At 39.4% G+C, this 21,668-nt stretch overlaps 1 protein-coding gene across 26 annotated transcripts in view; it reads left to right on the forward strand.

Annotated features, from left to right (window-relative positions):
• Nucleotides 1-21,668, forward strand: part of MAP7D2 (MAP7 domain containing 2) — a 129,028-nt gene that overhangs the window by 56,096 nt on the left and 51,264 nt on the right. For 21 of the 26 annotated variants that reach the window (XM_065579774.1, XM_065579778.1, XM_065579802.1 and 18 more), the window contains exons 2-3: nucleotides 14,926-15,003; nucleotides 18,429-18,592. In XM_065579774.1, the coding sequence (XP_065435846.1) occupies nucleotides 14,926-15,003; nucleotides 18,429-18,592 (242 nt within the window). Of the gene's footprint in view, nucleotides 1-8,934; nucleotides 9,089-14,925; nucleotides 15,004-18,428; nucleotides 18,593-21,668 lie in introns of all 26 variants that reach the window. The other 5 variants (XM_065579860.1, XM_065579850.1, XM_065579888.1 and 2 more) reach the window with 1 other exon arrangement.

Raw genomic sequence — 21,668 nt, forward strand, 5'->3', positions numbered from 1 at the left:
GGAGGATTTCTTGGAGCCCAAGCCCATTATCCTGGTTCTCCAACTTCAGTTTCTTCCCCATTATTCATAATCCAGAGCAAGTTGCTCATTTGGGTCAAGAGCACAAGTAAAGCCATTTTAAAAAATATATAATTGTATTAAACTGAGCACAAAACAAAAAATGTAAGAGGTTTTACAGCAGTATCCCTGCATATGTGTGCAGTGATTTGTTCAAGGTCAGTGTTGCATTTTATGAAATGCCACCTGTGATGTGCTCATTCACCATGTCAACAGGTTTCCCAGAAAGAGTCATTTTGATATAGATAGACTTTGTTTTAAACTTTTTTGGGGTTTTGGAGTGCAAAAACTGGAGCTTCATGTTTTAAAAAAATAATGTTTACTGACTGAGAAACTAGATAGAGAAACCTGGAGTGGTATTTTTACTAAAGCTCCAGAATGTAGCATTCTGCGGAAGTTGGTTTCCAATGAAGCAGTAGTTTTTGTGAAGAAAATATTCTCTATATTTGTGAACTAGTGTTAAAAGGACAATGTCAACTTGAAATTGAATAATTTAAAAAAAAAAAATGAGTTGAAAGGAGTTCCCCTGGCAACTTTTGTATTCTTAGTCACACTTTCTTATCTTTTTAAAATTAGTTTTCTATCTCAGCTGCTTTGTGAAAGAACCATGCAAACAAACGAGGAAACTCTGAAACTTACGCCTTCTTTCCCCAAATGTCCAAAGGTGCTTTCAAAATGCATAAATAAATAACTTTGGTGGTGGTGGAAATATTTTTCTACATCCTTCAGTTATAATAATCTTATGTGCTCTATGAAATAAAAGGTTTTAATACAGAAACTTCACAACGTAATTGTTTTTAAAGTACATCATGTTCCTTTGAACTGTATCATGGATATCATCAGTTTGCTATAACATGAAATAAAATTAACTTTGACTTCCACAGTCTGTCACCTCTTTGTGAAGAAATCCAGAAATTCTAAAAGTCACAAGGTTACACAGAAATTGTAGGTCACATAAGGAGGGACCCAGTCCTGTAGTTAACTCCACGTGACCAGATTCCCGTTTGACTTCAGTGGGGTTTTACAAGGTGTGGAACAAGTTGCAGGATCAGGGTGTACTTTAGCTGTTAAGCATAGACAACTAATACTTTAGATACAGTTTTTACTGTGCAGTCTACTCGAAATACATGTACATTTAAAAAAAATATATAGATTGTGTTGGGTTTTTTGTTTGCATTTCAAATCTCATATCTCAATAGTTTAAACTAGTAGGCCAAGTTAATACTTTAATGTTGTCAGTCAGTCTCCTAGACCAACTTTTAAAATAAGTATGTATACTCTTGGTGTTGTGCTAATAGAGAGATGGTGTATTAAAACAAAAAACAAAACAAAAACCCACCCTATTCTTTTCCATCTTATTGAGTATAGATTCTGTCAGTGTGCACAAAATTAGCTGAAAGTGGAATAGGGGTTTAAACCTGACATCTAGGTTAATGTAGCTTTGTGAGAGAAGAAAGTTCTAGATTGGAAGCTCTTTGAGTCAGGGACCGTCTCTTGGTTATGTTTGTACAGGGCCTAGCACAACGGGGCCCTAATCCATGGCTGGGGCTTCTAGGCACTACCAGAATACAAGTAATATATAATGATAAAAATATTGCAGATCTTTGCCTGTTCTTCCCCTGCTTTCCTCAGAAAATATCCAAAGGAACAAAAAAACTATCATCTTACATAAATTGTGAAAAAGCAATTCTAAGCTTGGGTGTCAGAGAACAGTAGAGAACACTCTTTTGTTTTAATTAACTGAGATATGATATGTTATGTAATTCTGTTATCATTTTCATGAAGACATAACATGCAAATTGTTCAGTGCCAACCTTTATTCAGTATAATGGAATAAATGCAGCCAGATACCCCCTTAATGTTTTTTGGTTATAGTTTGCTAGAAAGCTGGATGGGAGTTGTCTTTTAAGGCCCCTATGCAACAGGGTACCTACAAATGTGCTTAGTCCTATTGACTTCAGTGGGGCTAGTCCACAGTAGCATTTAATTTCTGAATGAGCAAGTTAGTTAAACAAAAATAAAAGGTACAGCGCCAAAAGTGAAATCCCTGCAAGCTGCATGGAAACTTTTTAAAGACACCATAATAGAGGCTCAATTTAAATTTGTACCCCAAATTAAAAAACATAGTAAGAGGACCAAAAAAGAGCCCCCGGGGCTAAACAACAAAGTAAAAGAAGCAGTGAGAGGCAAAAAGGCATCCTTTAAAAAGTGGAAGTTAAATCCTATTGAGGAAAATAGAAAGGAGCATAAACTCTGGCAAGTGAAGTGTAAAAATATAATTAGGAATGCCAAAAAAGAATTTGAAGACTCAGCTAGTCGAAGACTCAAAAATTAACAGCAAATTTTTTTTAGTACATCAGAAGCACTTTTTAAATACCCCTCATGGTTCCAGTTTAGACGATGCACAGGGCTTGTCTACACATTAACTAGAACAGGATGAACTAAACTGGTTTTAATTCACACCTTTAAGTACTTAAAGGTAAATCGGTGTGTGAACACTTTTATTTCGGATTGCGTCCCTCTTAATCTGAAATAAGTGTCCACATACAGACTAACCCAGAAATAACTAAAACTGTGAATTACAATTGATTTAGTTCATTCTATTCCAGTTTGTGTGTAGACAAACACTTTAGACTTTAAGAAATATTTTCCCCAGGATTTTTTTAAAGTGTGTGTGTGTGTGTGTGTGTGTGTGTGTACACGTACAGAAATTATCACCTTGTGGTGTCTCCAGAAAATTAAGAATTAAATTATTTTATAAGCTTTCTCTGTAAGGGATGATTCAGTAATATCTAGAGTGAGTGTAGACTGCTTTTGCCACCAGCAGAAAATCATCCTAACTTTTCCTTTACTGTGATGGCAAAATTTTAAAAAGGGCTCCAGCATACTGAAATCTTAGACCATAGCTTGTCAATCTAGTGGTGGCAGGAAATCTCTCTAGGTGGAGGAGAAACATTCAGATTAAAAGGCTGCCAGTACTTTAGAGGCAGCATGCTAAGCCCTTGAGTACAAAGAAACCTGGTTCTCTAGCCCTCCCCCCCTCCAAAAAAAAAGACAGAACATTTGATTTTCTGAGTAGCCCTCTGAAAAAGTATAGGCCCTGGTAAGTTTGTTAAATTACAATATCAAAAGCAATTATGTAAGGAAAATAGACAAGTATGTTGTTTTTTTGTAAAGTAATATCAATAAAATGAAGATCCAGTTGCAGATCAATACTATGTCCACATGGGGGCTGCAAAAGACTGCAGAATGCACTGGCTTTAGAGATTCTACTAAGGCTGCTGTTAGTTTCTTGGACCGTAAGAGCAGCTGTGTGATTTCCTTGACCTTCCCTGCCTCCCACATATTTTAGCTACATCCCTAGGAGTATGTTGTAGTAAAGAATATGGTAGGACAAGTGAAGAGGACTCTTATTCCCCTTTCTCCTCCTTCCTTCTTCCCTCCCCAGAATATGGATGCAAGGAGCTTGCACTGTGTTCAGCACGACATGCTGGCAGAGCCAATTAATCCTGATAGCAAGCAGTTTTTAACATGTAGCTGTGGAGTTACAGTTTCTAGGTCAAAACTCAGGAGTCTCAGTAAATGGGGCACCAATGCTTGGGACCTCTACATGCTACTGTAATACTAATAAACAACAATAAAATGTAATAGATGGTTTGATTTTATAAAACCTGACTATTTTAAATCCAAATATATTTAGAGTATGTTTAATATGAAGAAATTAACTGTTATATAGTAAAACTATGCTGCTGCTGCTTGTTTCAAATAATAATGAACATAAGTCCAGATATAAAAATCAATTGATCTTCACTGCAGATAACAAATCCCTACTTTATTCAAGTGTATGTTCTAAGAGGGCTTTTATTGCGACCCAGGCTGAAGTCAAGAGATGGAGAAGCAAATCAGTGTGACTATAGGTACTCCACTAGATTGCCTGGACAAAGCAACTATATTTACAGATTTTTTTTTTCTTTTTTATTATGAAGTTGACTTTCTGTGAGACTTTTTCTTCATAGGCCATGGCACAAGGCAAACTGGAGCAGACTAAACAGAAGGTCTGCTGTATACCTTCCTTCACATCCTTCAAATGTGTTCTGTTTGTATTGTGGTAGGGACCAAAGGTTATATTCGGGGTTGGGGTTGGCCAGCTTGGCCACATAAGAGCTTCCAATCTAAGGCCCCAGTTCTGCAGAGATTTACATACTTGATTAACTTATGTGAGGCGAGTAGCCCAACTGAAGTAAATGGAATTACAGTCCATAAAATTAAGAAGGTGCATATATCTTTGCAGGATCAGTGTCTAATTCAAGACAAGTGCAACGAGTGAGTGTAACAGACAATAAGAGGGAGTTTTAAAGTGGAGGAGGGACAAGGATAGCAATAACATATGGTTCCATAGATTGTGTGCTCGGCTTGATGGTTCCGAGTAATTTTTAAAGTTTTTTTTAATGTTAAAATATATAAAAATCAGCAGTCCTGTATCCTAGCAATCCCAGCTGGCCATTAGCTAAATTGGCTACTTATTTTAGAAAAGTAAAGCATTACTTAGAAGCAGTGATTATTCTAGTCCTCTGAAGCAATTGATTTTTTTTTTCCTTCCTGAAAGATGTTGACTTGGACTGACCTCCATTCATCTTGTTTTAAAAGATGGATGTGCCCCAAGAGACTGTATGAGCAAGTAGAAATCATGCACTTAACTTTTTGGGTATTTGATTTGCTTAGGGAGAATTTGAAGGTGCAACTTTCCTGAGTTGAGGGAGCAATACATCTATTCTCAAAATACTGTCTGTGCACAACTTTCTTTTGGAAATAAATTCTATTTCATTCAGTGAGCTTTAGAGCCAAGTGGATTATAGACTTTAAGGCCAGAAGGGACCATCATAATCATCTAGTGTGACCTCCTGCGCATTGCAGGCCACAGAACCTTACCGACCCACTCCTGTAATAGGCCCATAACCTCTGGCTGAGTTACTGAAGTCCTCAAATCATGATTTAAAGACTAGTATTTACTCTAGTGCAAACCAGCAAGTGACCCATGCCCCACACTGCAAAGGAAAGCAAAAAAATCTCACAGGGTCTCAGCCAATCTGACCTGACCCCAAACACTGTGATCAGTTAGACCTGAGCATGTGTGTGAAACTTTGCTGGGAAAGAATTCTCTGTAGTAACTCAGATCCCTCCCCATCTAGTGTCCCATCTCTGGCAGTTGGAGATACTTCTAATAGCAATCGTGGATGGGCCATATGCCTCATCATCCCCTCCATACACTTATGAAGCTCAGTATTGAAACACATTAGATGTTTTGCTCCCACTTCTCCCCTTGGGAGTCTGTTCTAGTACTTCACTCCTCTGATGGTTAGAAACCTTCATCTAATTTCAAGACTAAACTGGTTGGTGGCCAATTTATATCCATTTGGTTTTGTGCCAATGTTGATCCTTAACTTAAATAACCCTCTCTCTCCCTGGTGTTTATCCCTCTGATGTATTTATCGAGAGCAATCATATCTCCCTCAGCCTTCCTTTTGTTAGACTAAACAAGCCAAGCTTTTGTAAGTCTCCTCTTATCATCCTAGGAGCCTTTCTCTGCACTTATTCCAGTTTGAATTCATCTTTCTTAAACAATGGAGACCAGAATTGCACACAGTATTCCAAATGAGGTCTCACCGTGTCTTGTATAATGGTAATAACACTTCCCTATCTCTATTGGAAATATCTTGCCTGATGCATCCTGGGATTGCATTAGCCTTTTTCATAGTCACATCATATTGGTGGCTCATAGTCATCCTGTGATAGACCAGTACATGTAGGCTTCTCTCCTCTTCTGTCTCCTCCAATTGATAAGTCCCCAGCTTATAGCAAAAATTCTTGTCATTAGTACCTGAGTGTATGACCATACACTTTGCACTATTAAATTTCATCCCATTTCTATTAGTCCAGTTTTCTAGGTCATCCATTTTGTACGATATTTTGGTGGTCCTCCATATTAGCAATACCTCCCAACTTTGTGACATCTGCAGTTTTATTAGCACATGCCCAATCTTTGTGTCAAGGTTATTAATGAAAATATTAAATAAAATTGGTCCCAAAATCTTGAGAAATTCCACTAGTAATCTCCCTTCAGCCTGACAATTCACCGTTCAGTATGACCTGTTGTTGTTTCCCCTTTCCTTCTGTTGTCTGTAGAGTTCTTCTTAGTATTTTTATTTTCAGGAAAGCTCTTTCTTTCCTAAGGCTGCATGCCATAGCACCCTGAGAAACAAGAAACTATTGAAAACAAAGGAATTTATGGTTTTTTCTGTTAATTTTTAAGGTGACAATTCCGAATTCCTTTCTTATAAGAAAACCTAATATTTGTCTGATTATATAGCTAAGTTTATCTTTTATGTTTGCAAGTAAATATTTTGACCAATCTGGGAATAGTACCGAAGTATTCGTATAAGAGTTAATGTTGAAAATGTATGTTCACATATTACTGATTGTAGGAATGTTGTATAAAATTGCTAACTTTAAATTGTGAATTTGATATTTGATAATATAAGCTTTTTGATTTTTTTTTTGCTCATTTTATTAATGTTTTGAAGTTATTTAGGACAGGTTAGAATAGCCAGAATATTTTAATTATTGGTAATTAGGATTATGATTTTATAATGAACCTGGAAGTTGTTTAAAAGTAGAATCAAATTGGAGGAAACCTTCATCTCTTCTCATTGTAAGAAGAAAGAAGATGAAAGCTTTAACTTCAAAATTAAGTAGAATTCTGGAAGATAATCACCAAGTTACCCCATCCTGTTGTTAAATGGTTCAAGAAGAAGTAGTGACAGAAAATTGAGCCAAAAGACTTTTCAAACAATTCTGTTGGAATATATTTTAATTAACAGTGCTAAAAAAGAAATTAAAGAAGTCCAAAATAAAAGGGTTTGAAACTGTTGAAGAGGTGAACTTATCTAAAGCTTGGTTGCCATCTATTGGATGAATAGAAAACATGAAATGATATTTTGACCTGTTCAGTCAATGAATTTATTACCTGCAATCAAATCGGAGTATGTCCCAAAATTTTAAACTGCCCAATGGGATGATGTTAGAATGAGCGATTGATTCCTCTTTGGAATTGGGCCAACCCTTCCATACAGCTGAATGGAAAGATGTTGCATAAAAAGTTTTGTAAAATCCAAGTTAGTTCTCTACACCTAAGAGAGTCCACTGATTCTCTTCATTGAGAGATCCAGTCTTTGTCCAAAGGTCCAGAAGTCCTGAATACAGAAGCATCCTGATCTCAACTCAGATGAGCGTATCCTATTTATGCAAGAAGTATGCAGTGATTCTGCTCTCCCAAGAGATAGTTTCTTTTAATTGAAAGTCCTTTATGGACAAGAACCTGAGTTTTGGAACTTCCAAAGTCCTAAATATTATTAGGACATACAATTTTAATCTCAAAATCTGGGAACATTAGTAAAGATTTCTAAATTAACTTACTTCCTTGCATATGTCTAAGATGTGTTTAATTACAGAAGTGGCACCCTAAATTCTGGTTTAAATTAGAGGTCAGGGCTCTTCCCAAAATAAATGTTGGAGGGTTGTTTACCTTCAAATGCTCCTAACATTTAGGACCTCAACTCTCCTAGATAAGCATCCCTTTTATGGCCTATTCATAGCTAATAGGGTTCTGTTTAACACAACACAAGAGCCTTCTTTTGTGAATTTCCGTGCAGCTTGTTAAGAGATGGATTAACATTTCTTTTAGGATTAAACATAATTGGAGACCTTTGTGGGGTTACATTTTATTTCCAGTTAAGTTCATGTATTGGCTAAATATCAGAGCTTCAGTGTGGGAATTAAGCAGAGAGAGAGAGAGACAGGGACGGCATGGACTGCCCTCTTAGATATTGGAATATGGTGAGGTGTCAAAAGGGAACCATTTTATACTTAAGTTTGCTTATCACCAAACTCCTAGTGCATTGCAAATACCCTGAAAATCTTCTTGATAAAGGACATTTAGCGAATGGTTCAGGATGTCTCGTAGGTAAAGCTTAAGTAAATATAACTTGAATTTTTTTAAAAAATCAGTACCATAACCTTATGTAAATATGGCATGCTTTCAAAATGGATGCTGAAATATAGTCACCACTTCTTGACTATCCACATTAACATTAACTTCTTTATGACCAATAAAATACTGTGATTCTTGTGTGTTTGGAACTAGAGCTGTCTGAAACTTATCAATTCAAAATATTATTTTACAAATTTTTTTTTGTCAAAATAGTATTTTCTGTGGAAAATATTGATGAAATTTTTAGATTATTTTGAAAAACAAAATAAAATTTCAGCCATTCAAGCGAAGACTGGACTGGACAAAATTTTTAATTGGTTGAAAGCCCAAAATGTTTCTGATCTTGGGTTTTCAGTTCAATGAAAAACCCGGAAAAAATATATAGGAAAACGTTTGATTAACAGTTATTTTGTCAATATTTTTCATGGAAAATTTAGGGGGGAAAAATCATGACCATTTCTACTTGACACATTGTTACTTAACACTTGCAAGATTTTCGGCAATATACCAGAGTTTGAAAAACTATTTTCTTTTAGCTGACCTGGGACTATGGTCAGTGTTGTACCAAAATACAAAATTCACAGATACTTTCCTTATGACAGTCTATAGTATGTCTTGTATTCCTACCCCATCTGTTTCTGAAGTATTGAATCTTGTGAATATAAATTTGTATGTCATGGTTTCTTGGCACATCTTGTAAGATGCTGAGTATTGTTATGGGGGAGTCACCGCATGGCAAAGTTATGCATAATCCTATAAGTTCTTTTTCTTAGATTGCAATACAGTTTTTAGTCTTTGAAGAAATGCTGTATTATTATTTTACTGTGCAGTACTACTTGGACAGAAGCTGTGGAAGAGAGCAGAGAGTTTGCTGTCTGCTTTATTCTCTATATTTGGAGACCATTCTTGGGACAGAGTAACTTCCTGGAACTGGACTTTGATGTGTGGGCTGAGATTTCTGGAAGAGTGGATTGCTTGTGTGTGGTGGGTAACTACCTGTCTACCATGATTTGTGTATGTGCATGTAAATAAAGCAAGTTATGCTTAGGATATGCACTGAGTCCACATCCCAGATTTTCTCTTACACTGGGAAGCCAATCTACAAGGGCCCAGACATCTACTCTCTCCTGACAGAGGGACAGTACTTGTGTCAGAAACAGAAGGCTGGTGTCAGAAGTGGCAACATTATGTTAAGTTTAGAAACTTGTTCTACATTTCAGTTGACGTGGTTTAATTTCTACTTGAGCAGCATTGCCCAAGAAATGGTAGTTTATCCTCCCAAAAACTACCAGGCAGAGAATGTGTTCTGACATTGTTTTATCACACAATAATTTATGTTGAAAGGACCTCCAGAGGCAGCAAGTCCATCAGACTGAATGGTAGCCGTGATTAAGATAAGTGTGCATGTGCTGCTGTGAATGTTTATCTCAAATGAATGTAAAAGTATTGAAAAAAGTCTTCAATATTTGTTGTTGAATTACTGCTGCAAGAGTACTGACATTTTAACTGATTTCTAGAGTCCTATTATGACCCTTTTCTGCAGAGGTGGTTGTGTCCTGGAATTTTATATAAGTCCTTCACCACTTCAGATCCCTTGTTGAGGGACCAGTGGCTTGGCAATAAAAATCCTTTTGACTGAAGCTTAGTATACAAGTTTTCAGTCCTGGAGTGCAGTTTTTCATGCTTCCAATTTTGCAAAACTATTGCTCTGCCATCTGCTGGTATTTCGTTATGTGAAATAAATAGATGCCATTTTTTAAATGGGAGATTAATGGTGTTGTGATTCATAAACGTGCACTTAGTTTATCTGATGCACATCATTTGCAATCTGCTTTTTAGAATATTTAAATTTGTACTATTGATCATATTCTTAGTAAATTAACTGTGAACCTCCATTACTGCTACTATCTTTACACTGTATTCTATATTCTATGCCCTTGCTCTGTGTGCTTATTTTGACCTGCAATAAAAAATCACTACCAAATAATCAGTTATTACACAAGAGAAATATCTAGATCAGCTTTGGAGAAAATTATTTGCCTACTCAATTAGGGCAAGAAACTTTTGACAGACAAGTTAAATATTAATTACACACAAAAAACCCCATGTTAAAATAATATTATTAGGGTTGCAAAATCAGGCACTCAAACGTTAGGATGGGCCAGAATTAAGGTTGACTGTGCAACCTTAATTTGCCCTCCTTGTGCATATGCATTATGATAGTCTTTACATGATGACATATTATTTTTTCCATAGGACCTCTGGCTTATTGAGTGCACAGGAAGGATCTGCTCTAGGGATGAATCTGGGTTGTGTAATGCAGGAGGCTGTTGTCCATAGGATTGCTGCCTCATTTGTTGCAGAGGTTGGAATGTGTGTATTGAATGAGGCAGGGGATTGCAAGAAGAGAAAGGAGGAGCTCCTAGTTCAAGCAGTGGAATGCCACCCTGGAGAACTGGATTCTATCCCTTCCTCTGCCACAGAGTTCCTATGTAATGCATCATGCTGGGCAAGTCACTGAAACCAGCATTTTCACAGGTGGCCATTGCGTGTTCCTCATTTTCTGATTGTCCATCTTGAGATACTTAGCACTTCTGCAGTTCAGAGCCCAAGGACTCACAGTTGCAACAGAGGTCAACAAGAACTCTACTCTGACTATATAAAGTGCTATAAAATGCTAAGTACTCTGAACAATGAGGCCAAAATCAATAGACAGTTTTGACCTTAATCTTTGTGTGTTAGTTCCCCATTTGTAAAATACCACCTCCTCACTTCACAAGAGCATTTTAATAATAAATTAATGTTTGTGCAGCACTTAGAAACTATTGTGATGAGTGCCCTGTAACTTTTTATTTATATGTTCCCAATTAGTATCTTAAAAATAAGAAATAAACCCAATCTGAATTCTTTTAAGGTTTGAGCCTCCAGGGCGATTACAGATAATTTAATTTAGTGGAGGACTGTGACTGGCACAAGGAGTGTTAAAATTAAAGACTTTATTTAATATAAAATAGTTAAGCAAACAGGTATTGCAGTACACCTCTACCCCGATATAACGCCACCCGATGTAACACGAATTCGGATATAATGCGGTAAAGCAGGGCTCCAGTGGAGCGGGGTTGCACACTCTGGTGGATCAAAGCAAATTCAATATAACGCGGTTTCACCTATAACGCAGTAAGCTTTATTGGCTCCCGGGGACAGCGTTATATCGAAGTAGAGATCTATAACCATACACTGCATTCATACTCACTTCCTAATATGAAATGGTACATTTAGAAGTGATCAGTTCCTTAATGGTTATAATTCTTCCTCTACCTTGATGGTGGATGGCCATACCGAATCTAAAATTAGTGTGCTACAGTTTTATAATCAACTATAATAATGCCCCTTAACATTAAATCCACCTTTTACCATAAATACATATCCACTGCCATAATTAAATATTTTTTACTTTCTCATTGGCTATTTAACATTAAACATCATCTTAATTAACATCCACATAAATGCCATACCAATAACTATCAATATAGGTAAGATTTTCCAAAACATTAAAATTTTATGTGGAACACTTGTGAAAACCAGTTGGGACCAAAACATGTTTACAACATGACCTGGGGTTATGTCCTAACTAATCTCCAATTTGCTTCTGAATTGTCTCACTTCACTTTACTCATATTTTACGAGGCCTCACTTGGCTACTGTCCAGCTATTTTTAGAAAATAGAATTTTGGACTTACATTTCAACACATTTCTATATAAATATGAGCAAGCATCATTTCCATAGGCCCATGAGGAAATTAATAATTTTCTCTTCAGAGCAGGTTTTGAACTGTGTGCAGTAGTTAAGGCCTGGGGCCACTCATTGGACAATTAGGGAAAAAGAAAATATTGAACAGCTGCTTAGCAAGTGAGCACCATCTATTCTGTGCATTGAGTAAGGCAGGAGTCCTGTGGAAAAAATAGTATGTTACTATTTTTCCACATTATATTATATGTTATAACTGTCTCATAATTCATATGCACACAAGTGGCAATTTAAGGTTCAAGAGGCAACCTTAATTCTGGCAATTCCTAACTTTTGAGCTCTGCAGCCTTAATAATGTTCTTTGAACATAATTTTTTGTGAGTAATTTCCTAATTTTATAAAAAAGCCAAACTGAAAAAACAGAAATTCCATCATGTGACACCATACTGACATCCATATGGGTCATCAGCAGGGTTGGAAACTTTAGATCCACCCCACAGACCTCTGCTACTTGAGCTAATGATAGCAGTTACTTTATGTGGACCAGCACAGCAGGGAGATGACACTTTTTGCCAGAAGGTTTCATAGATATTAGATGATAGCAGAGGAATTGAGAGACTCAGGAATCTTGGGTTCCGTTCCAGGCTGTGGAGGGAAACATTCTATAATAGCCCCAGACTCTTCTGCCCCTCCCCCTCCATCTTGTCCCTGTCCCAATCCCAGTCTTCACTCCTTAGGCTTCTTATCCCCATCTCCTTGTTTAGCCAGTCTGAGTCTCCCTTTCCAGTTACCGACTTCCAGCTCCTCATCTGATTTCTCTCCCACCCGTTGGCCTCCAGTGCACACACCCCTTCCAGCTCCCCACCCCCATGGGTTCCTCATTCCCGTGGTCTCATTCAGTCTGTTTCATTTCCCCACAACCACCTTCCTGCTCCTTGTCTTAATCTCTTTGCCAGCAACTCCTCGTTCTCTCCTTGCACCCTGGAAAGTGGAGAAGAAACATGGGGCAGCAGTAACAACCAGATATTTTAGTGTAGTCTAGCTGCACAAACCCTAAATGTCATAAGCCACTCAGTAGCAGTAATTTCAACTTGCTCGCTGTTTACAGATTTTCACTTGGAAATTTCCTCATGTGTAAGGTGTGGTATGGTATGGGAGAGAGCATAAAGGCGCTCGAGAGAACCAGTGTTGTCCTCCGTAATCATTGTAATGCAGAACAACTGGACTTTGTGTTTTGGTAAATTTTCTTGATGGCCTTGCCAGGCTGATTTTTAAACTTCCATAGTGCATATTATACATTCTTTTATGCCACCATCTGGGCAGGACTCTCACTCCTGGTCACCACCTGCTTTTCTCAGAGGAGCTGAGGCCCAGGAGTGAGACTGCAGCGAGATACCACTTCCAGAGAAGCAGAATTACAAGCTAAGTAATTCTCCCTTTTTAATATTTGAATGAAACTCGCATACTTCTGTTCCCTTGTATACCTTGCTCTGTTCTGTTGTCCTTTGCTCTTTAGACGACATATGTGATATGAGGAAACTACACTGGCACAACAGTGGGTCCAAATAAACTAATCACTAACTATAAATACACATCTAAGTTCTAGCTACCTGTATACACTGCTGCTCTGGCAGGGTTGTAGTGGCTTCTGAAAACCTGGAAGAAAGTGAAGGCCATTACCTTGGAATAAGAAGCAAATATGCGTTGAGTCAATGTCTGAAGGCTACCTAAGAACATGATTCAGAAGGAGCCTTTTAATAGTCTGTTTGATCGAAGGGCCCCTGGTTAATTGTTGGTGTATAAATGGAGACAATGTAGTTACGCCTCAGATGGACGACTTACATTGTATTTTGTATTGTGTTTTGTGAAAGGTCTGTCTGTTAATTGACACTTTCTAGGGGACTTGGTACTGTAGCAGATTTACTGTGCTGGCTCGGTCTGTGCATGGCATATCCATAGACCGCCTCTAAAGGGTGTCAGAGTAGCAGACGTGTTAGTCTGTATCCGCAAAAAGAATGAGGAGTACTTGTGGCACTTTAGAGACTAACAAATTTATTAGAGCATAAGAAGTGGGCTGTAGCCACAAGTACTCCTATTCGTTTTTCTAAGGGGTGTGGCTTCTCACAGATGGAAAGTGCAGAAGCCAAGCGAGAGGAAGATGAAAAGTGTGTTTCCTGACTGGGGGGCGGGGTCAGAGGTGGGGAAATAAATTGTTTGTACCAGCTGCAGGAAGGGAGCTGCCTCTGTACTCTCCTGCAGTAATAATTACATATGGTTCTGTTGTGCAAATGTTATTCCAGGGATTCAGTATGGCTGTGCTTAACCCACTAATAAGGAGACCACAGGATCATGTAACAGTTATACTAGAAGGCAAATAAAGCTGTCTTTTGATGCTGGCTCCCTTTAATGTCCACAACATTACTAAAACATTGAAGGTCTCACAAATGATCGCCTATGTCTTGTGAGGAATGACAACTTGTTGTGCCTTATTGTTATACTGAAATACCCCAACCCTAGTCAAGGATTTGAGAACAAGCTTGTTAATGATATTGAATATATAGCAATAAAAATGTCTGGGTATTTTTAAAGTAAACTAAAAGTACACACAGAAGAGAAGCTCCAAAAAGAGGATAGGTGTTTAAAAATTTGGTCACCCTTCCTAGTGTACTCAGCAGAGGAAGGATTCCCAACAAGCAGGTCAGAATCTGTAGCCAGATTCTTTGAATATTAACCTTATCCTGAACAAGTGATGTACAGTGGGTAGTGTATTAATGTTGTATTATAACTTTGCCTTCACAAAGGTTTTAAAAAACCACAGCCTACAAAAGCCTGATCTTTCACTTTTCTGCAGTGGAAGGGATTCAGGCTTGGGTATTTACAGTGATTAACTTTACCTTGAATTCCACAGTACATAGTAAGGAGTTATTTAAAAAAAATAAATCCCTGATACAATGCAATCACCCATGAGAGTATGGTGTAATTTTTTTTAAAAAGAAATGCACTAGCTCTGTGGCTCTTCGGGACTCTTCTTGACTTTTATTGTTAAAATTCCTTTTTTCCCCTCTGGTTTTAGTGGTGGATGGATTTCTGAAAACGGATGAAAGGCAAAGATTAGCAAAAGAAAGAAGAGAAGAAAGAGAAAAATACCTAGGTAAGTTGACCTCTGCATTTTTTGAAAGCTATATGTGACTTTTAGTGGGGCTTACATTATTAAAAGGAAAATAATTGTGTTTTTCCTCTTCAGAATTTTAAATGTTATATTTCAATCTACTTTTGTTTTTCCGCCATCTTGAAATGGTTTAAATTGCTGAAGAATTTTAGCAGAATCTAATTCACTTTCAAACAGAGAATCTAATCTTCTAAGACTCTTTCAATTGATTTCAGTGTACAGCACACACAATTAACAATCCGTTATCTTCAATAAATGTGCTATTGAATATTATGACATGAATATATGTGTGAGATACTGACTTTTTGGAAGCTGATGTATATGATTCTGTCAAAAAGTCAAGCCTTGAATGATATTTACAATGAAAGATTGATTGGCTGCGGCATTGTGATTTTAGCCTCTGAGGGTTAACAACTTTAAAATTAAAGTGGAGTTAGTGAGAGTGGCATAAACTAAATATTTCCTTTGCCTTGCTGTCACATGAATTAAAGTTTACAAATTCATTTTTCAGTCATGGGAGGCAAAAATTATTTTCAGACTCATTGGTGTCGTTTCTGATGCTTTAAAGAACAACTTAAACCTCATGGGAAATGTTGAGTGTGTGTGTGTGCGCAAAATATTTCTGAATAATTTTTTCTACCTCATTATTATAGGCAGGGCACGCTGCCCAACACTTCCCATTAAGACATCCTGCTTTTAACTTTGCCAAACTTTAAACATTGGGACTGAAATTTGCCATGACAGGTATTTTTGGAAGATTTCACCAAAATGATTCAGTTGTTTCCAAGAATGAGGCTAGAGAAAATGTTGTTTTGCTCATGTCAAATATCTCTGGCAACCTTTCCTTTGAAAAGCTGCAGGGCCCTGATTTTTTTGGAGTAGGGACTTGAAATTTGGCAGGGGTGTGGCCTTTGTGTGACCTTTATACTGCAATTAGACACCCGCCGCTGACCCTTGCCAGCTGACTTGGGCTCACAGGGGCTCAAGCTAAAAGGGCTGTTTAATTACAATGTAGAGGTTTCAGCTCAGGCTGAAGCCCAAACTCTGGGACCCTCCCACCTCACAGGGTCCGAAAGCCTGTGCCCCAGCCTGAGCCGGGACATTTACACTGCAATTAAACAGCCCCTGAGCTAGAGCCCCTTATCCCGAATAGGCTGGCACGGGCCAGCCAGGCATGTCTAATTGCAGTGTAGACATAGCCATTGTCATGGATGTGCCCTTTCCTGTCCTTGTGAAAAGGGGACAGAATCTGGCCAAGTTATAAGCCTTTGAAGAATCTCAGTTTGAACATGCTCAATAGAGACATCTTAGGTTTTTAGTTGGTAAATTCCCCAAAGATTCTGTATGCACTGAGCATACTGCGGCCTGGGTCTCAACAGGGCATTCTCTGCAATAGTAGCACTGGGCTGCTAGAGGCCGTGCCACTGCTGGGTGTGGGCACCTGAAATAAGAAGGGGGAGACTCTCTCTCCAATGGGCACTTGAAACCTGGGATCAGTGTGGGAGAGAGAGCTGCCTGATTTGAGTGCAGAGAGAATGAGAACCAGGATTGGGGGGGCAGGAAGGGGGAAGTAGATTGGAATAAAGAGCCTGTGAGGGGAGGGGAGACTACAACTGTGGGCTGACAGGGGTGGGAGAGGAAACTATGACTGGGAGCAAGAGCCAGATGAGACGGGGAATGGGATCTGGGGAGGTAAATGGGGAAGGAATGGGCAGATTGAGACTGGGTGAGGAGCCAAGTGTGGAGACTGGGACTAGTGGGCAGGGAGATTGGAAATGAGAACCAATGGGGCGGGGAAAGAAAGGGAGACATATCAGATAAGGGTGCAGGGGGGAGCTAAGATTACTTGGGCCAAGAAACTAGAGAAGGAGCCGGAAGGAGAGGGTTCACAACTAGAATTGAATCAGGAACCTGAAGAGGGGGGATTGGGACTGAGAGCCAGTGGGGATGGGGGTAAGGGACTGTAGGCCCGGGTTGCGGGAAGAGATGGATCAGATGAGGAGCTGGGAGTGGGGACTGGCACTGGGACTGGCTCGGAAATGGGACTGGGAACAGTAGATAGGGGATGGACCCAGAAATGGTTGGGAGGAGTGGCTGGGGCTGGAACAGTCTGAGGGGTGGAGATGGGGACTGACAGGGTGAGGAGAATGAGACTGGATGCATGATTTTTCAACTTTAATAATGTTCTATTAATCATAGAATCACAGAATATCAAGGTTGGAAGGGACCTCAGAAGGTCATCTAGTCCAACCCCCTGCTCAAAGCAGGACCAATTCCCAACTAAATCATCCCAGCCAGGGCTTTGTCAAGCCTGACCTTAAAAACCTCTAAGGAAGGAGATTCCACCACCTCCCTAGGTAACCCATTCCAGTGCTTCACCACCCTCCTAGTGAAAAAGTTTTTCATAATAGCCAACCTAAACCTCCCCCACTGCAACTTGAGACCATTACTCCTTGTTCTGTCATTTGGTACCACTGAGAACAGTCTAGATCCATCCAAGTTAATGCAACTTTTAGTGTGTGCGCAAAAATATATATTAAAGTGTGTGTGTGTGTGTGTGTGTATATGCACTCTTATACATTCATATCTATTCTGAATTATTTTTCTGTTGCCTTTTACCTAAAGCTCCAGTTCTCAAGCAAACTTTCCTTAATAATTTATTGATTTGTTCCCAATATTTATTCCCCTATACACTTGAAGTAACTATCCTGTTTATCATGTTGCAGTCATCATTTCTGTAGCAATAAATTAGTGTCTCAAAGAGGATTATGACTTTCATGTGGAACAAGCAATTGCGACAAACTCAACAACAAAAATAAATTTTCTTCATACAAATAGCTAGAGGTGACAAACAAGGTAACTGAAACATACAAAATTATTAACTGAATGGACCACTGTTCAAAGCTGTTCCATAAAGCTTTTGTAGCTATTTAAATTCTTTCTTTAAAGAAGATACTGCCAAAGAAGAGAAAATGGAACAATCAGCCTTTGTAGTTCTAAAATCCACATTCGGCCCTCTTCATCTACATGTGACTCCCTTTAAAAGCCAGAGGAGGCGTGTTTGTGCAGGGAAGAATTTAGCCATAAAGCTATGAAGGAACTCATAATGTATACAGATCACTTGTTAGTCTGATTATGTTGTCTATGGAAGAAATAGAGCACCTGCCAGTTTGCAAAAAAAGGGTGTCCCCATTACTTATTATACTAATTAGATTATTGCTTTTTTTTTTTAACCTGCATAGTGTATTTTTATGCATTGTGCTGTTGATTTTGTTGCACCAGTGTGTCCTGTATATTTGCTTTTGGTATACTTTTGCTCTTTGCTTCCCATTTTGTCATACTGGTAAATGACTTTATAGACGAGGAAAAATCAAATCAAGTTAAGTAAGTATTTTTATTTATTTAAGCTGCCAGAGAGCAGCAGATTTTGGAGAAGGAAAGAAGAGCAAAACTTCAGTATGAAAAGCAAATTGAAGAACGATGGAGAAAACTGGAGGAACAGAGACAGAGAGAGGAGCAAAAGAGAGCAGCTGTTGAAGAGAAGAGGAAACAGAAGCTCAGAGAAGAAGAGGTGAGGTATACTGCTATGACATATATAATACAGCCACCACAGGTAGCGTGACTGTTGTGTAGGGATGGTTATGCTTTGACGTGAGCTATCCAATGATTATGGCACTGGGGCTCAACCTTTGTGGCAGTAAGGACCATGCTGCCTACAGGCTGGTAGCCAACAGCTGTGCCTAAACTTACATAGGATTTCAGAGAGCTGCACAGTTTGTTTTCATATGTATCTGTGTGTGTTGTGTATGTTTTATTGAGCACTGTGAATGGTATACAGTACTTCGCAAACTGCACAGAGACAAAATGCTCTGTGGGCTGCAGGGGAGGGAATACCTGTGGGGAAACTGGTACTGCATCTCTGAAAGTTGTTCATTTATGACACCATTAATATCTCTTGGGGGGTTTTTTTGGAGTGGGGGGGGGGTTAGTAAACAACTCATCTGCAGATTGTGAATATATTACTCCTGGGGGAATTCTGTGCCAAAAAATTAAAATTCTGCACACACTATTTTAAAATTCTGTAAAATTCTGCATATTTTATTTGTCAAAATAACACAGTATAATCACACCAGTTTCAATTATTTTGGTAATTTATTTCAAAATACCTGTCAGCATATATGTCTGTAACAATACAGATAACAAAAAAGATTCAGGAAATGTTTTTTGACAAATAGATTCATTACTAGGCACATTAGCACAGAACTCTGAGTAATAATTCATTTAAACTACAATATAGAACCGTATTTCCCACTCCCCTGAGAAGCCGTGCAAAGGTTTTGGGGAGTCCTGGGTAATGGAGGAGCTTAGGCAGAGAGAAGTAATTGCTGGGAAGGAGCCTGGGTGTGAACTTGGTGGGTTGTTGGGTGTGGGTGGGAGAAGTATGGAACATTTTTTGTATGGGATTATTAGGGAGCCTCCACATGCAGACCCCTGGCTGACCTCTAGGTGCTCTCATTCAGTTATGCACATCTGCCCCTGTCCCCATGTGTCCCTGCCCCCCCACTCCCATTCAGTCTCTCTCAACTAGCCCTTCTGAACCCCAGTCTGTGACCCCCACCCCAGCAGCCCTCTGTGCCCCATGCTATCCCTCCCCCCATATCCCATGCCTCCTGACCTGGCCCTGAGGGCAGGGTGGTGTGAGGTGGGCAGGGTGCTGTAAGGAAAGCAGCCTCTTTTCTTCCCTATCTGCATCTGGGGATACTGCCCCCCGGGAGCAGCTGCTCTTTGTTCTGGCGCCACAGCAGCCAGTGGTGGGTGAAAGGCATAACTGCAGGACTTTTCCAGCAGAGAAAAACAATTCTGCATGGCACATGAAGTCTGCGGATGCGCAGTGACACAGAATTCCCCCAGGAATAATTATTGTAATATGAATATTATGTATTGATGTCCTACTTTATCCTTGAAGTCACGCCACACATTATGCAGGGCAGACTGGAATTTGGCCACTGCCAGAGACTGGATTCTAGATGAGATGGACCTTGGGTCTGATCCCATTCCTATGGGCATGTCTAAACTACAGACTGAAGTAAAAATTTGTTAAGTCGACTTACAGCCACCACAGTAATTACTGCAGTGGCTGATATCCACACTACCCTCCTCCTATCGGTAATGCTCATCCACACCAGGAGTGCTTCCACTGGTGGAAAAGGAGCAGTGGGAGGGGTTGAGAGCCAGGGCTCTCAGCTCCGCTCACCTCCCCATTGCCTGCCGGGAGCGGGTGCCAGCCGCCTGTGCTTCTCGCCTCTCCATTCCCCACTGAGCGTGGGGGCAGCTGCCCAGGTTTCTCGCCTCCCTGAATGGGGAGCCGGGCGGACATGAACAGCCCAGTGGGGAGCCAGGCAGGTGTAGTCTGGCAGGGAGCCGGGGACAGCTGGGCTCTGGCTGCCTGGCTTTCTTGTCAATTTCAGCTAGTGCAAGTAAAGCAGTGTCTGTGCAGACACTGCAACGCCATAACTACACTGACATAAGCCCTACGCCTCCTGTGGAGGTTGAGTTATGATGTCTGTGTAGTAGGGCACTTATGTCAGTGGGACAAAGCTGTAGTGTGTACTGACATAATTGGGTCGACATAAATTGCCTTACATCAGCCTAACTCTGTAGTGTAGACCAGGCCTATGTTTGGTCACTGCAGTGTTTTGATATATTTAGTTCCATAGTAGAAAGTCTGTTTATAAATACAAATACTTCCAAAGAATATAGCACAAATAGAAGCTTTCTTACATAACTCCTGATATATGTCACTTGTTCTCAGACGTTTATAGAACTTCAATACATTTTCTTTGTGGATGTTTGGATTCTTTGTGTTCAGGTGAACGTGGCTCTGCAAACAACTGGAACATTTCTTTTCCTAAGTCTGTGCCACTGATTTTATTTAATCTTGAACCTGCTTGATCCATTTGCCCTTTAGGATAATTCATACATATTTTTGAGCATTTCTTGGAAATCTGGAAAGCAATGGAATGCTCTTTCCCAAACCTTCCTATGTGAAACTTTCAGAAGCAGACAAATGCCAACTTTCCTCCCTGATCCCCTGCCACCTGCAAGAAAAGTCGCCTGTTGTTCCATTCCTCTGGCAGCTGCAGACATGTCCCTTTGCTTCCCACTGAAATGTAATATTTTTAAGCCCTTCAAAAATATTTTTGCAGCCATTCACTCAAGACATGGCTTCCAATCAGCAGAATACAGGCAAAGATTTTCATAGCCTGTTTGCTGGATTTTAGGCATACAACTCACCATAAAATTAATCCGTTTGTGTGTTTACATCACCTAGTTGACCTTGAAAATCTGAACCACAGTCTTTACTAACCCGTGCAACATAGTCGCAGCCATGCAGTGTTAGCTGCAGAACGATCTTTCCACAAGCTTCCTTGTAGTTTGCTGCTATCCACATAAGTTTTCTACTTATCCTACCATTCCACATTCATCTTGCTCCTCCATAGAGAGAGACAAGCTGGGAAGCATGGGTTTCTCTATCTCGTAATTTCAGTCAAAACCCAAATGTTAGCTGGATGTTTCTGCTGAAATAACTAGGGCTTTCGATAATGCATGAGTTTAATGTAGCATTCCAAGAGTCAGTTTTTTAAAAA

Source organism: Chrysemys picta, chromosome 1 (genome assembly GCF_011386835.1).
Source record: "Chrysemys picta bellii isolate R12L10 chromosome 1, ASM1138683v2, whole genome shotgun sequence".
Taxonomy (NCBI): Eukaryota; Metazoa; Chordata; order Testudines; family Emydidae; genus Chrysemys; species Chrysemys picta.